General features: G+C 42.4%; 1 protein-coding gene across 6 annotated transcripts in view; it reads right to left on the bottom strand.

Annotated features, from left to right (window-relative positions):
* SIL1 (SIL1 nucleotide exchange factor) overlaps window positions 1-15541 on the bottom strand; it is a 51220-nt gene that overhangs the window by 13640 nt on the left and 22039 nt on the right. For all 6 annotated transcript variants that reach the window (XM_087948014.1, XM_087947993.1, XM_087948003.1 and 3 more), the window contains one exon: window positions 10517-10613. In XM_087948014.1, the coding sequence (XP_087804140.1) occupies window positions 10517-10613 (97 nt within the window). The remainder of the gene's footprint in view (window positions 1-10516; window positions 10614-15541) is intronic.

The following is a 15541-nucleotide window of genomic DNA, read 5'->3' as shown; positions in this document are numbered from 1 at the left end:
TAAGAGTGAGTCACCTCAGGTTAACCAAAGATTAGCATTTCCCGCTATTTCTTTTCATTCTGTTTTCACTCAAGAATCATCATTATCATCGTCATTGTTCACAAATTAAATGTCTACCACCTGACTCTGGGAAGCTCACAACAACAACAATTACAATCATATTAATAAAGGCATAAGACATAAATACAAAAGACGGCAATCTGAGGAAGGGGGGTCTCATTCTCCCTTGCCAAAAGCCTGGCAGAAAAGCCACCTCACCACCATTCTTCTACAGAACAACATGGTGGCACCCGTTCAACTCTCAGGGAGAGCCTCATTCCAGACGTCAGACTTTGCTACCAGGGTTTTGAGAAAAGACATTTTTAATCAAAGGAATCTGGAACATGCCAACCCTGCAGGTCAGTGGTGGGGTTCAATTTTTTTTTACTACCGGTTCTGTGGGCATGGCTTGGTGTGACTGGGTGGGCGTGACTTTTTTTTGTGTGTGTGCTTTTTTTTGCAACCACCCCCCACACCCATTTTTGGGGCCTTCTGGGCCTCAGGCAAGCGTCCTGGGGGGCTATTTTTGCTCCCCTGGATCTCAGGAAGGCAAAAAATGGAGAAGGGGGGATGTGCCCTTCCCTCCCTTTTTTGCCTTCCTGGGCCTCAGGGAATCCTCCTGGGCGAAGCAGTAAGACAAGCTAAGGGGATCCCGGCACAGCTGATCGTAGGAACAGCTGATTGTTGGGAAGGAGGAAAAAAAAGAAATACCTTCAGTCAGGCGGGTGGAGTGAGCGAGTATCGGGCAGGTGGGGCAAGCAAGCCAGAGGAAAACGGGCGTGGCCAGCCAGAACTTACTACCAGTTCGGCGATCCACACCAAATCCTTGCTACTGGTTCGCCCGAAGCGGTGTGAACCGGCTGAATACCACCACTGAGGTAGTCCAACAAATGATCAAGCTATGATCTCTTCTATCCCCATCAGGTAAATGTTTTGCAACACCTTCTTTTCCCAGCTGCCTCCATTCTTTTTATTATATTTGCTGGTGATATCTACCTTCCTGCCACCTTTTACATTTGTTACAGTTGTGCATAGAGTCTTTGTCCCCCCCCCCCAAAAGCATTATTGGGGAAGGGAGGGATGGAAAGGGAGCACAACTATCATAATGTTCCAATCGAAACATCCTCTTCCGTCTTGTCTCCTTCCTAATCTAAGGAGTTGCCAAACTGTATAAAACGCCAGTGGGAAAAAAAAACAAAGCCCACAGAATGAAGTTTAATTGGGCACACTTCACCCTTGGATGTTCAATACATTATGCAAAAGTTGGCTTTGGAAATATCATGGTTCTCCTCTATTTTGTTAGCCTGCCCTGGCTGAAAGTATTAAAGGCAGTCGATACATCACCTCAGATTCTGCCCCAAAGCTATGCAAAGGCTTGGCTTATTAAAAAAAAACCTGTAATGGCCTGGTTAGAGCCACCTTCTGAGGCGATGTTGGTGGCATCCTACAATAGGAGCTGGGACACGTTAAAAAATAGGGGTGATGAGGATTAATTTTGAATTGGATTGTCTTTATCTGTGAAATTATCACACACACACACACACACACACACACACTTGACCAAAAGTACCAAGTGAGCCCTTCTTTCTATCTCATTTCATTCATATGCAAGAGTCTCATTTATGAAAAAAGCAGCAAGAAACAGGACTGGAGTGGTGCTTGTATCTAGCAGACAGAGTGGCTAGGCTAGAGGGATATAAGTAGCAGTATTTGAACCTAGGTCATGAGACATATTTTACAAGCCACAATATGCCAGCCCACAGTCAAATAATTGACCAATTGGGAGTTCACTCTTAGAAGAGTGCAAAAGCTTCCTTATTGAAATCTGGTGTTGCTCGAGTTACCAGGATGGATACAAATTCTATTTGTGTTAAAAAGTTAAGAGTAATGAGAGGGCAGTTAATACAGAAGTGGTTGGAGGATGTAAACTAGGAGCCCTGGGAGAATAGAGTAGAGTAGAGTAGAGTAGAGTAGAGTAGAGTAGAGTAGAGTAGAGTAGAGTAGAGTAGAGTAGAATAGAATAGAATAGAATAGAATAGAATAGAATAGAATAGAATAGAATAGTTTACTGGCCAAGTATGATTGGACACACAAGGAATTTGTCTTGGTGTAAATACTCTCAGTATACATAAAGAAAAGGTACATTCGTTAAGAATCAAGAATCATAACGTACAACACTTAATGATAGTCATAGGGTACAATCAACAATCAAATCATACTAGGAAACAGTCAAGTGGGAGGGGATGGGTGATAAGGAGTGGTGAGAAGATTAACAGTAATAGTAGTGTACACTTTGTAAATAGTTGAACAGTGTTGAGGGAATTATTTGTTTAGCAGAGTGATGGCTTTCAGGAAAAAACTGTTCTTGTGTCTAGTTGTTCTGGTGTGCAGTGCTCTATAGCGTCGTTTTGAGGGAAGGAGTTGAAACAGTTTATATCCGGGATGTGAGGGGTCTGTAAATATTTTCACAGCCCTCTTTTTGACTCATCCAGTATACAGGTACTCAATTGAAGGCAGGTGGGTAGTAATTGTTTTTTCTGCAGTCCTAATTATCCTCTGAAGTCTGTGTCTGTCCTGTTGGGTTGCAGAACCAAACCAGACAGTTATAGAGGTGCAGATGATAGACTCAGTAATTCCTCTGTAGAACTTTATCAGCAGCTCCTTGGGAAGTTTGAGCTTTCTGAGTTGGCACAGAAACAACATTCTTTGTTGTGCTTTTTTGATGAGGTCATGTGATATAGTAGAACCTAGAAATTTGAAGGTCTCTACTGTTGATACTGTGTTGTCTAGTATTGTAAGAGGTGGTAGTGTGGGAGGGTTTCTTCTAAAGTCTACCACCATTTCTACGGTTTTGAGTGTGTTCAGTTCCAGACTGTTCCGGTTACACCACGAGGCAAGTTGTATAACCTCCTGTCTGCATGCAGATTCATCGTTGTCTCGAATGAGACCAATCACTGTTGTGTCATCAGCAAACTTCAGTATTTTAACAGATGGATCGTTTGAGATGCAGTCATTTGTATATAGGGAGAAGAAAAGTGGAGCTAGCACACAGCCTTGGGGGGCTCCTGTGCTGATTGTACAGGTATCAGATGTGATTCTGCCTAGCTTCACCTGTTGCTTCCTGTCTGTTAGGAAGCTTATGATCCACTTACAAGTGTGTTCAGGTACCGCTAGTTGGTTTAATTTACTTAGAAGAGTGTCTGGAATGATGGTATTGAATACTGAACTGAAGTCTACAAAGAGGACCCTTGCGTAGGTATTTGGAGATTCAAGGTGTTGTAGGATGTAATGCAGAGCCATGTTAACAGCATCATCTGTTGATCTATTTGCTCAGTATGCAAACTGCATGGGATCTAACAGCGGATCCATGATGGTTTTCAGGTGGGACAGCACAAGCCTTTCAAAGATTTTCGTAACTACAGATGTTAGAGCAACTGGTCTGTAGTCATTCAGCTCCTTGATGGAGGGCTTCTTTGGCACTGGGATGATGGTAGAACGTTTGAAGCAGGAAGGAACATAGCACATCTCTAGTGATCTATTGAAGATTCGGGTGAAGATGGGGGCCAATTGGTCAGCACAGACTTTTAAGCAAGAAGGAGTTATCTTGTCTGGCCCTGGTGTTTTTCCTGGTTTCTGTCTGTGTAATAGATCTTGCACTTCTTTTTCTGTGATCACCAGAGGTTGTGAGCCCAATGGATTGGGACCAGTTGTAGGAGGCTTGGCTGTTGTTGGTGTGTTTGAGATGGGGGTTGTGGAGATAGGTGGCTGTAGTTTCTTTTCAAACCTGCAGTAAAACACATTCAAGTCATCTGCTAGTTGTTGATTTCCGTCTGCCTGGGAAGGAGGTTTGCTGAAGCCAGTGGTGTTTTTTAGAAGTTTTCCACATGTTTGCTGGTTCATTTGTTGAGAATTGATTCTTTAACTTTTCAGAGTAGCTTCTTTTTGCTGCTCTGATCTCTCTTGTTAATATGTTTCTGGCCTGGTTGTATAGCATTCTGTCACCTTTTCTGTAGGCTTCCTCTTTGGAACAATGTAGCTGCTTAAGTTTAGCTGTGAACCAAGGTTTATTGTTACTATATATTTGCAGGTTCCCTGTTGGTACACATAAGTCTTCGCAGAAGCTAACATTTGATGTTACAGTATCTGTGAGCTCATCTAGGTCTGCAGAGGCATCTTCAAAAACATTCCCATCAGTGCAATCAAGGCAGGCCTGGAATTTCAGCCTTGCCTCATCTGACCAAGTCTTCACTGATTTAATTGTTGGTTTAATGGTCTTTGTCTGTGGGCAGGTACAAGGTGAATCATGCAGTGGTCAGAGTGTCCCACAGCTGCTCGTGGTAAAGACCTATAAGTATCTTTTACTGTTGTGTAGCAGTGGTCTAAAGTATTTTTGCCTCTGGTGGGACAATTTACATGCTGGAAATATTTTGGGAACTCTTTCCTTAAATCTCATAAAATGATGGGAAGGGAACCTGGTCGTTTGGCTTCAGCCTCCATAATTTGATCAGCAAGAGTTCGTAATGCCTTGTTTACACAGGCTTGTGGAGGAACATACACAGCTATTAGGAGAAATGAGAAGAACTCACATGGAAAGTAAAATGGCTTGCAGTTGATGTGTAAAGACTCTAAGTTTTCGTCACAAAACTTATATATTATAGTTATATCCTGAGACCAGCTGTTGTTGATATATAAACATAATCCTCCACCCTTTGTTTTACCTGAAGTTTCTTCAATTCTGTCTGATCTAAATGTCTGAAATCCTGGGATGTATATGGTGTTGTCCCCATGAATTTGTGGATTAAGCCAGGTTTCAGTAAAACAAAGAACAGCTGAATTATGAAAATCAGAATTCCATCTATTTAAGAGATGAATTTCATCCATCTTGTTAGCCAGTGAGCGCAAATTAGTCAGAAAGATTGAAGGGAGAGGAGTTTTTTCCCCCCTATTCCTTAGTCTGTTTAAAATTCCCGCTCGTTTACCTTGTCTCCTCTTCTGGCGTGGTCGCTTCTTTACTTTGTTGTAATCCGTAGCACCGGGGAATTGGTTAGAATCTCCTCCGTGTTTGCAAAGACAGGTGGGGGTGAGGAATCAGAAAGCTGCTCCTTAAGGAAACATTGTGCAGTGGTTAAACTACAGTACTGCAGGCTAACTCTACCCAAAGCCTGGAGTTCGATCCTGACCGGTTCAAGACTGACTCAGCCTTCCATCTTTAGAGCTGAGCGTGCCCATGACGCTCATGTTGAGTGTCCCACAACATTTGTGCGAGTGGGGCTGTGCACGCACACACATGCACACCAGCGGCCACTCACACAGCTCGGTTGTGAATAGGCCATGGACCAGTAGTAGGCCGCGGCCCACAGGTTAGGAATCCCTGCTGTACTATGTACTATGGGACAGTACATAAGTCTAAGTGCTATTGCTATTGCTAAGCACAGAAGCCTCACAGAGCCACTTCGATCCATAAAATCACCGGGAAGCAAGATGAGATAACCTAACACACACACACACACACACACTATTGACTGGCCCACTTGAAGCCAAGTGAGCAATGAGCAGATGAAAGGAGACAAATTCTCCAGCCCACCTTTCTTCCCTCTAGCACAAAGGCTGAACATTTTGTAAGATTACCAGTTTGTTCAGCAAAGCATCCAGGACTGTGCCATAAACATTTTCTGCCAAGCACGGGGTTCTCTAATGGTCTGCCTTTCACAGGGAAGGGAAAGCATTCTCCCTGAGGAAGCATTTTGCTCACGCACAAACATAGCCATCCATCTCGTTCCTTTTCCCGTGGTGAACGAGCATCCCGAGAAAATCCGAGCTTCAAACACGGCTTAAGGCAAGGATATTCAGAGGCAGCCTTGTTAAAAGGTTGGCAGGAGGATCCTGATTAGAGCAGGCCACGTGGCTTTACGAACCCACATAAGAGCAGTGACCTACTTATCAGATTAGGATTCGTAGGAGACCTTGAAGCCCTCGCGGCCAAAAAGAATGGCAAAGCTGCACACGGAGGAAGAATCACTAGAGCACGTATGCCAGGCAGTGAACAGACAACCGAAGAGCCAGATAAGGCCCCAACTTCTATCCCAATCAATCAGCCAGGAGCGTTTTTCAGGTCTTCGCTCCTGGCGAGAACTTCGAATCTTGGGTCATTGCCAGAGCTAGGAAGCAAAGCCTCAGCCTCTCATGGGGTCTAACTTTTATTTTTGTCAAGGTGTGAATATTCAGGCTTGCCATTAGGATGTTAGACAGTCTGCCCTACCATTCTATAGTCCAGATTCAGGGAACTTTAAGAGAATTTTGTGCGACAATACAATCCCCCAAGCCAACCCTAAGGTGAACAAAGCCACAACTGGTGCAGAAAAAGTTCAGACATTATATATTCTTCACCATTATTCCAGGAAAATGGGGCTGTTCCATAAGGGCAACAGAGCAGGAATGTTGGAACAGCCATAAGGCATTTGCCTTTATCATCACAGACTTGTTTTCCACCCCTACCTTCTCAATCTTCGTTATCCTAATTACAGGTAATCCTTAACTCACAACCGTAATTGACCCTGGAATTACAATCTTAAGTCATTGCCGTTGAAACTTGAAGCATTGTGTGAACAAATTCAAAGTTACAACCATATTTTTCTGATGGCAAATGCCACACTGTTAAGCCAATTCCTTTTTCCCAATGGGCGGGTTTTTTTGGCTGGAAACTGGGAAGTTTATGCGGGATACCGCCCCCAAAAAAATTGCAAATTGCAGTCATGCGATCGTAGCATGCTGCAAATGGCCATAAAGGTGAGTCAATCACCAAATGCCCAAAATGTGACCACATGAACATGGTGTGTGTGTGTGTGTGTGTGTGTGTGTGTGTGTGTGTGTAGCTCTCGTAACTCCGAAAACAGGTTGTTAATTGCTCTGGGGAGGCCCATCGTAACGTTGAATGGTTAAGAAACACATCATAAAGTGTACATTTACACTGTACATTTACAATTGTACATTACTAACCGTACATTCCTGCTTGTGATTATTAACTCCTTCAGCTCTCCCACCTCCACTTTTACCATCTGAAGACTTTGTTCCCTCAAGAAAAAACTTTTTTCTCTCATCTTTGCCATACATATAGAGTTGTCCCCCAGGACATTTTTTCCCACGTCATTCAGACCCCACCCCATCTCCTCTCTTTTTGGTGCATGAAGTACTCAGCACGCAGTTATGGTTTCCCCAACTCTACTTTGGGGCCAGGTAACCGGATGATTTTCAAATGCTTGGCACAACCTTAATTCACAATTCCTGTGCTCTGCTGCCCAACGATGTGTGAATCTATAGGCGCAGGGCCAGTCCGGAAGGACTGCAAATGCAGAATGGCTAAATGTCAGTCGGAAGAAGGAGGGGTTGGGAAATGTGGCTTTCAGCAATATCTGTGTTAGCTTACATTCTCAGATGAAGCACTGGAGACCTTCCCATCGGGCCTTTCCAAACCCGCATGAGGATTTTCGCGGAAACCTAATACCCCTTAATGCGAAACTTCAATCTGGCTCAATAAAAGACACTGCTTTCTATTTATTCATTTCCTCCTGGATACGTGATTTCTTTTTCTTCACTGAGATAACTTGTTGCACAGGTAGTCCTTGGCCGACGACCACAAGTGAGCCCAAGATTTCGGTTGTTCAATGAGACCTTTGTTAAGTTGGCGTTGCCCCGTTTTATGACTTTTCCTGCCTCAGTGGTTAAGTGAATTGCTGCAATTGGTAAGTTAGTAATCTGGTGCAGTGGTGGTACGAGTCCGTTGCCAAGCATCCAAATTTTGATCACCTGACCATGGGGATGCTGCAAAGGTCGTAAGTGCGAAAAACCATCGTGAAGTCCCTTTTTTTCAGTGCCGCCGTAACTTGGAACGGTCACTAAATAAACTGCTGTAAGTCGAGGACTACCTGTACCTTATTATGGCAGGTTGGGATCTTCCCAAATCAAAACAGAATCCAGTAAAAGGATGGGCTGCACTAGGATTTTTTGCAGGCGTTGAAAAACCGATTTGTTCAAGGATACTTAATCTCATTCAATCTGCCCCATTCTTACAAGTATTAAGACGAAGCATAGCTTTCTCTTTTATAAGATTAGCAAGTGTTGTATTCTGACTCTCCCTCTCCTCAATACTGATATGAATTCAACTGTCATCGCCTCAACTCAAAAACGGAATTTCATCCTGGTAAAGTGAATAATAAGAGGAATTAGCACCGCTTCTTTATTCCGACTCTCTTTAACTCAAGCTGGTCTTCAGACGTCATCCCTGGGGCCTTTTCAAAGGGATTTAGAGACCATAAAAACATTCGTGGCAGATAAAAAATAACAATAACAACAATACAGGTCTGCTTTCATCCTTCAAAATCCTTGGCATATTATTTTAATCCTCTGGAATCTGGAATGAACAACTAAATCTTAGTGTCTTCTTTCCTATTGAAGAGGGCAAATATCTATCAATTGCCATAAAACTTTTTAAAGCCAAATCCATCACTCAGATATCAGACAGGTTTCAGATGTGTCCCTATAATAGCTTAAAATCCTTAGATACTATCCCATCCAGATGCCTAAGACTATTATTCTGCGCGCTTCTGCATTTTGAACAGGGCAATCTTCTTAGAAGCTGGGGGGATCCCATTGGAGTCTACCATCCCTTTATCTCAGTTCTATTTTGGGGGTCCACCTTCACTTTTCCAGCAGTTCCCTAGCTTCTACAACCTATACTGGTAGTCCTCGGCTTACGACCACAATTGATCCAAAATATCTGTCGCTAAGTGAGACATTTGTTTAAACGAATTCTGCCTAGCTTTACAACCTTTTGTTGTTGTTAAGCCAATTGCAACCGTTGTCAAGTTAGTGACACAGTTGTTAAGTGAATCTGGCTCTCCCATTGACTCTGCTGTCGGAAAGTTGCACAAGATTATCACATGACCTCGGGACACTTCAACCGTCATAAATATGAGTCCGTTGCCAAGCATCTGAATTTTGATCACCTGACCATGGGGATGCTGCAAAAGTGCAAAAAAAACAGTCCTTAAGTCACTTTTTTCAGTGCCGTTGTAACTTGGAACGGTCACTAAATGAACTGTGGTTAAGCCGAGGACCACTCTGTACTGACAATCTTCTTTTCCTTGGAAAACTAGAATCCAGAATAAGTGCAGCTTCTGGTGCAAGCTCTGCTGGCCATGGGCCCAACGTGACTCCATGCCATCCTTTGGCAGCAGGTGTACCTACTCTCCAGGTAGTTTAGGGTGGCCTAGTAGCCTGAATATAAGCAGGGAACATTGGCAAATGTTGGCATTTACAATTGTATAATATACTGCACGGTTCCCTTTAGCTTGCTTTAATATCTCACCCTTCACCATATCGGAGGGAAAATATAACAGTACCCCTTTTCTCAATGAAATTGTCCCTATGACTTGGAGGAACCTGAGCCTCTAGCCCAGGAGTGTTAAACTGCAGCACATCACATTCAGGCCACGCCCACCCCACCTCCGCGAAGGGGAAAAAATGTCACGTGATGGCAACGTAACACCGCCAGTTTGATACCCGTGCTCTCGCTCACATGCTTTTTGATTCTTCTTCGATTCCCATATGGGTCCTTTTTGTAGCCGTATGTGCCCTAACTCCACCTCCTAACCAAAATTCCATTTGTCTGGGGGTGACTTTATTTGCTTATTATTATCAGACTAGATTAACACGGAGAATCAGGCAGGATACAGGTTTAATAAATCATTATCGTCATCTCCAGACGTGTCACAAAATCCTTAACACAGTTGCCACTGCTTTATACAAGAAAAATGTTTTAACTGTTAGGATTTTATAACTAGGTAAAATACATTCTTAATGTCATGTTGTATCTTTCTGCACGTGCAACTTGCCACGGATTGGGATAAAGTTATGAATAAACAGAGGTTACAATCAACCTACCCCTTTTTTGTCTCACATAGATTGTAAGTGTGCTCTGTGGAGATGGTTAGAATATAAACCAAACTAAACAAATATTTCTTTGAATCTTGGTGCCTTACAAGAAACTAAAGCCCTTCCCTAAGAATTGATTTCAAAATTAAGTGAGATGATCAAGTGTCAAGATGTTTCAACGATTTTATCACGGAAGGAAAACTTCAACCTTCAAAGCTGTTCGGTGATAGGGCGATCAGATCTGGGCTGCAAAATTCAGGTGATCACAAGACAGAAGAGAGAGAGGTTGTTGTTTTTTTTCTATTGACATCTACTGACCCTCCAGCCCAGATCTGTTAACGTTAATCAGCAAAGGGGCATGACCCTTGCTATCACTTTAAAATGTTAGGAATAATCTAACGGCTGGGCAAAAAGTGGTAAGATTACATTACCACTTTCTGCCCAGCCGTCCTCAACGATTCAGCCTTGGAGATTTACATTCTGGCACAGAAGGCTATAAACATTCTAGTAAAATATTCAATTCTACATGTTTTCCCCCCCCCCGTACCTTTTTCTTTACTGCCAAGGACTGATCTGTGGCCAAAATAACCAGCAATTTTTGCAAAGCACCTCCTTGAATTGCTGCAACTTGCACTCTGGGGTTGCTGGGGAAGAGAGAAAATAAAAACTCATTACAGTCAAAAGCACCTCAGCATCCTTTAAACTTTACTGCAATCTGGCTTCCATAAGAAATAATTGTGCCAGGGTAAGGATTTTAAAAAGAAACAGAAAACAATATATTGCAAAGCTGAAAATGAATATGAAGCCCTGGAGAGAGATCCTACTGCAAAACAGCATGTGCTAGATGTTGGTTTAGCTTCACGAGTCGCCACCTGCTGGAGCAATTTGACAAGATGAGACAACACAATGTCATTTAATGTGCAAGCTACGGATGTGCAAAGTAATCCCTGCACAAATTGTTCTGTGCACAATGCAGTTGCTTTTGAGTGGATGATGTCTGAACCAAAACAGATAATTTTGGTCCAGATAGGGTCGTTTGGTTCTGAATATGCCTCAAATTCCTATTCTTGCTGCCAGAAGCATTTTTTTTTTTACTTCTTCTTTACTATTTTACTTTTGGGGAAGAAAAAGTCAATGATGAAGCAGATGAGGGTGAGGCACGAGAGAGAAGGTGCCGGAAAGACAGCTTCAGGACCCTTCCTCCGTTGCTTCCCTCACACCCTTAGCAGCTTCCTCAGGCTGTTGAGATAAGCCTTGGTGGGAGCTACCGAACACAAGAGGGGAGAGAAAGGGCGAAGCATATGATCTTTATTTTACACATTCCCTAAAATTCTTTGCAGGTTTGGTTTTGGCTAATTTGTGTCCTATGGTCAGGAGTGAAAACTGACTTACATAAGGATCCCTCTTCATTTTACCTTTACAGAGATAACCATATGAAGATAGTTGGCCTAAAAGAAAATGATTAATTCAGTGTCACCTAGAAGGACATTGTGGGACATTATCTTCAGCTTGAGATAATTCCAATATTAAGGAAGATTATCAGGTATGGAAATGTTTTAGATGAACGTTATAAAAGGAAGAGATATCAAGAGGAAAACTAAGCTGTTCAATAGGGTTATCGAATCTGAGCTGCAAAGCTCCACATAACCATGGCATGGCAGCCATTTTGTATCCACTAGTCATGGCTCATCTGGAATGGTTCATCCGAACTTCTAGAAGGCAATGTGTGTTTCAGGTAACTAAAAAACTATTTTCCATTCCACGCACATCTCTACAGAAAGTGTATGCATGCATACATCTACAGATTTTGTATGTTTACAAACATGCCCTATGTGCATAAATGAAAAGAAAACTTGGTAGATTTACCATGTTCTTTTACTTTTTAAAAGAAGTAGTAATGCCACTGTAGAATTCTAGATCTTTTAAGTATCTAGCAGTGGTGGGATTCAAATTTTTTTACTACCGGTTCTGTGGGCGTGGCTTGGTGGGCGTGGCAGGGGACGGATACTGTAAAATCTCCAGTCAGAGGTGCATTTGCCGGTTCTCCAAACTACTCAAAATTTCTGTAACCGATTCTCCAGAACTGGTCAGAACCTGCTGAATACCACCTCTGGTATCTAGGCATTGTAATGTCAAGAGTATAGTTTTATCTTCTAGGTCTGAATGGCAAAAGATCAAAACTCACATCCTTCTGGCCATTATCAGGGAAAATGGCCATTATAATTTGAGAATTGTTAGATTTCTTCCTTTTCTTCCTTTGCTGCTTCCATATAAACTGATGTTATACGTAACTCATCTTCTGCTATCCTGAAACCGTATCTCCTGAACAACGACTGGCACTAACTGTGCCTTAATAATCCTGAGCTACAATTCTTGTTCTAAACTTAACTGTAAATGGTGGATTAGTCATGCCACATCCTGATTTTGCTGTATGAGGTTAAAATGGGGGAAATTAATAAGAATGAAAATCACAATCATTCTTCAAAGATAGTGGTGGCATGGATGAGAGGTCTCTATGATAGAGATGCTTTTGCTTTTCGTAGTCAGTTCAGGAATAGGAGTTACTTCCATGTCCATCAACAATCAAGCCTAGACTATCTTGGAGGCAGAAACAGCCATATCAGTGATTTTTACCTTTCAATTTGCACAGGGACTTCACTAGCAGGATCAATGTCAACATCCTTGCCAAACTGGAAGACATGACTATCTCTGCTGAAAATGTGTTTGGCTTGTCAGTCTGAACTTCAAAATCTTAATTCTGCCTCTGAACTCAATTTTAGCTCTTTGATCTTGCTCGTGGCTGGTAGAACTGTTTACAAGGACTACCTGTATTCTGTAGACAGCTACAGACAGAAATATTTTTTTATGTTGGAAGGATGTTGCTATAATTTATATAGCACTCTCTATGGACTTGGCACAGCGCAGATTTGTATTTCATATGGTTTACAATCTGAATGTAAATATGGGAACTGGCAAAGGAAAACGATGGGAATGAAGACTGATGGAAATAGTATACAAATTATTTTGACTGCATGCATCTCTCCTTTGTTACAAAAAGGTATTTGCTATTCCAATGCATCTATGAAAAGATGTCTTGCAGACAGATTCAAGGAATAATATTGTATAAACAGAACTGGACAGGTAAAGAAGACAGGTGTCCAGGTTAAGAAGCAATTTTCACTAGTGAGACAAAACCTTTGGAAAGTTTTAGAGGAGACACAGCATTTTTTTGGGGGGGGGGGGCAGATTGAATGGGAAAGGGCCAAGGATATAGAAACATTGAAGAGGAAGCTACAGTTTCATAGTGGATTGATGGACTGGAGGATGATATTAAGAATTTAATTATTAAGAATTAAAGAATTAAAGTGACACTTTTTTTGAAAACTTTACCTAAACCTCCAATGCCAGCCAAGATATAAAAAGTGCATATGAAATAAAGGTCAATTCTGAGCATGCCATGAGATGCCATAATTACGCTGGCTTCTCTTCAAAGGTAACCCTCTTCATTTTCATTTGGAGAAAAACGACAATAAGGAGGGAGGGGGAAGCCATTTAATACAGCTAGCAGTGTTAAGATCATAAACAATGGATGGGCATCGGAGAAAAGGTCAGCATAATCACAAACAGTAAGAGAAAAGAACCAGTGACATCATAACATGACTATGAAAAATCATTTTGGCTGAACCTTTGTAGGCATAACAATAACATGTATGAAAATGATGCCTTTCTTGCATTCTAGGCACGGAGGTAATATCTTCCCCTTGCTCTCTTCCCTCAGCTTTGTTTCACAGATGATTCCATTCCTTTGCCCACTCAGTGTCGTATCTGTTGACTTTTTTTTTTTTTTAATTCAAACTCATTTTCCACATCTCTCTGGCTTTTTCTGCTCCATTAACACGATGATGTATTTAAAACATTATGATCATATTTTAGGGTCAGCCTTTTAATATCAAGAAGGATCGACCTTCCCTCCATAAAAGTTAGAGCGTAATAAGTCCGATGCTATTCCCCTCAAAAATTATAAATGGGTCAAAGTTTCATTAGTTAGTACCAAAAAAAAAAAAAAAAAGCCCCACCCCACCCTAAACCTAACCAACCCATGACATTTATTTCTTGGCTTTCTCCTACAGAAATTGAAGGTGACCCAGCATTGCTGAGCATCATGAAGGTTGCCGCATCTTCTGCCTTTAGACCAGGGGTCCCCAAACTTGGCAACTTTAAGACTTGTGGACTTCAACTCCCAGAATTCTCCAGCCAGCTATGCTTAAAGCTGCCACGTTTGCTTTAGACACAACTTTGATGGGCCAGAAAGAGGTCCTGCTGACTTCAGTTAGAATACCCAGAAAGGCTTCCCTCTATGGGGCTCTTTCACATACAAAAGAACGGGAGGGATAATAAGAGAGCTATATCAAATTACGCATGGTGTAGAGATTTCCCCCCCCCCTTCCTTTTTCATGCTACAGAAAGCACAAATCACCCAATGAAGCCGAACAGTGAATGATCCAGAATCCACAAAAAGCAATAACTTCTTCACAGAGCACAGGCTCAGATTACAGGATCCGCTTCCCCAGCTAAGCGATGGCAACTAACGTGGCTGGCTTTGAAGGTTCGATTCCATGCATCTATGCAGCGTAAGGCTTACCAACGGCAGTCGGAAAAGACTACCTGGTATCCAAGACATTGTGTTCCTCAGTATAATTGCTAGGGAACATGAAACGAAAAGGGCTCCCCTTCTAGCTTCCTTTCATCCTACGATGAAGTGTTTTGCTGGGTCCAATTGGCCCTTGAATCAGTTTAGCTCAGCTCTTCTTCTATTTTTATGCCCTTTTCCTTGAACCTTACTGCCATCAAAAGCCCCCCCGTTTCCCCCCCGCCCTTTTCCCCACCACTACCAACTCAAAGCTGAATTCTTCTTTTACAAGAGTGATATACAAAGAAAATATCCCTGGTGTCATTCAATCCATGACCTGTTTTAAGAAAGAGGTGGCAATTACTGCTTTTGATCAACCCCTTGACCTTCTGGAGGGACCAGCTTAATTCAGCATGGTTACCTTCTCGCTCCCCCCCCCGTGTGTGTGTGTGTGTGTGTGTGTGTGTGTGTGATGCAACTTCTTTGCAAGTCAGCTCCTATTGTTCCCTGCCAGGCATGACTGTCTTCCCTGAGAAGGGCCCGCCCCCAGCAACGGTTGTCATGGTGATTACACTCCAGTGTTGGTTGGAAGAGAAGGCTGTGCATGCCAGTTCGGTTCTCGCAGCTGCTACTGAAGTGGCAGCTTTTAATGAATATTGGCGGGGCGGCTGGCAGCCCCCCGGTTAGTTTTTTGCTGGCTCTTTATCAGGCCCTGCTCTGTACCAAATAAAAATGTGCCGTGGAAAGTTGGTAAATATGCACAGAAGAGTAAATATTGCCTAAAAGCCTGAATTTATATACATGAAGATAAAGTTTCTCTGGGAATCCCCTTTATCAGATAATTAATTATACCGTAGGTGCCGTGCCCATACTTTCTTGGGGAAAAAAATCGAGGGCAAACCTGAAAGGGGTTCATAAGGATAAAAATTATTGTTTATATTC

The sequence above is a fragment of the Notechis scutatus genome, chromosome 1 (assembly GCF_049901735.1).
Source record: "Notechis scutatus isolate UNSWTSFEM ecotype Mainland chromosome 1, rNotScu1.2, whole genome shotgun sequence".
In the NCBI taxonomy this organism is placed as follows: Eukaryota; Metazoa; Chordata; class Lepidosauria; order Squamata; family Elapidae; genus Notechis; species Notechis scutatus.
This window is presented reverse-complemented; position numbering and strand designations above follow the sequence as displayed.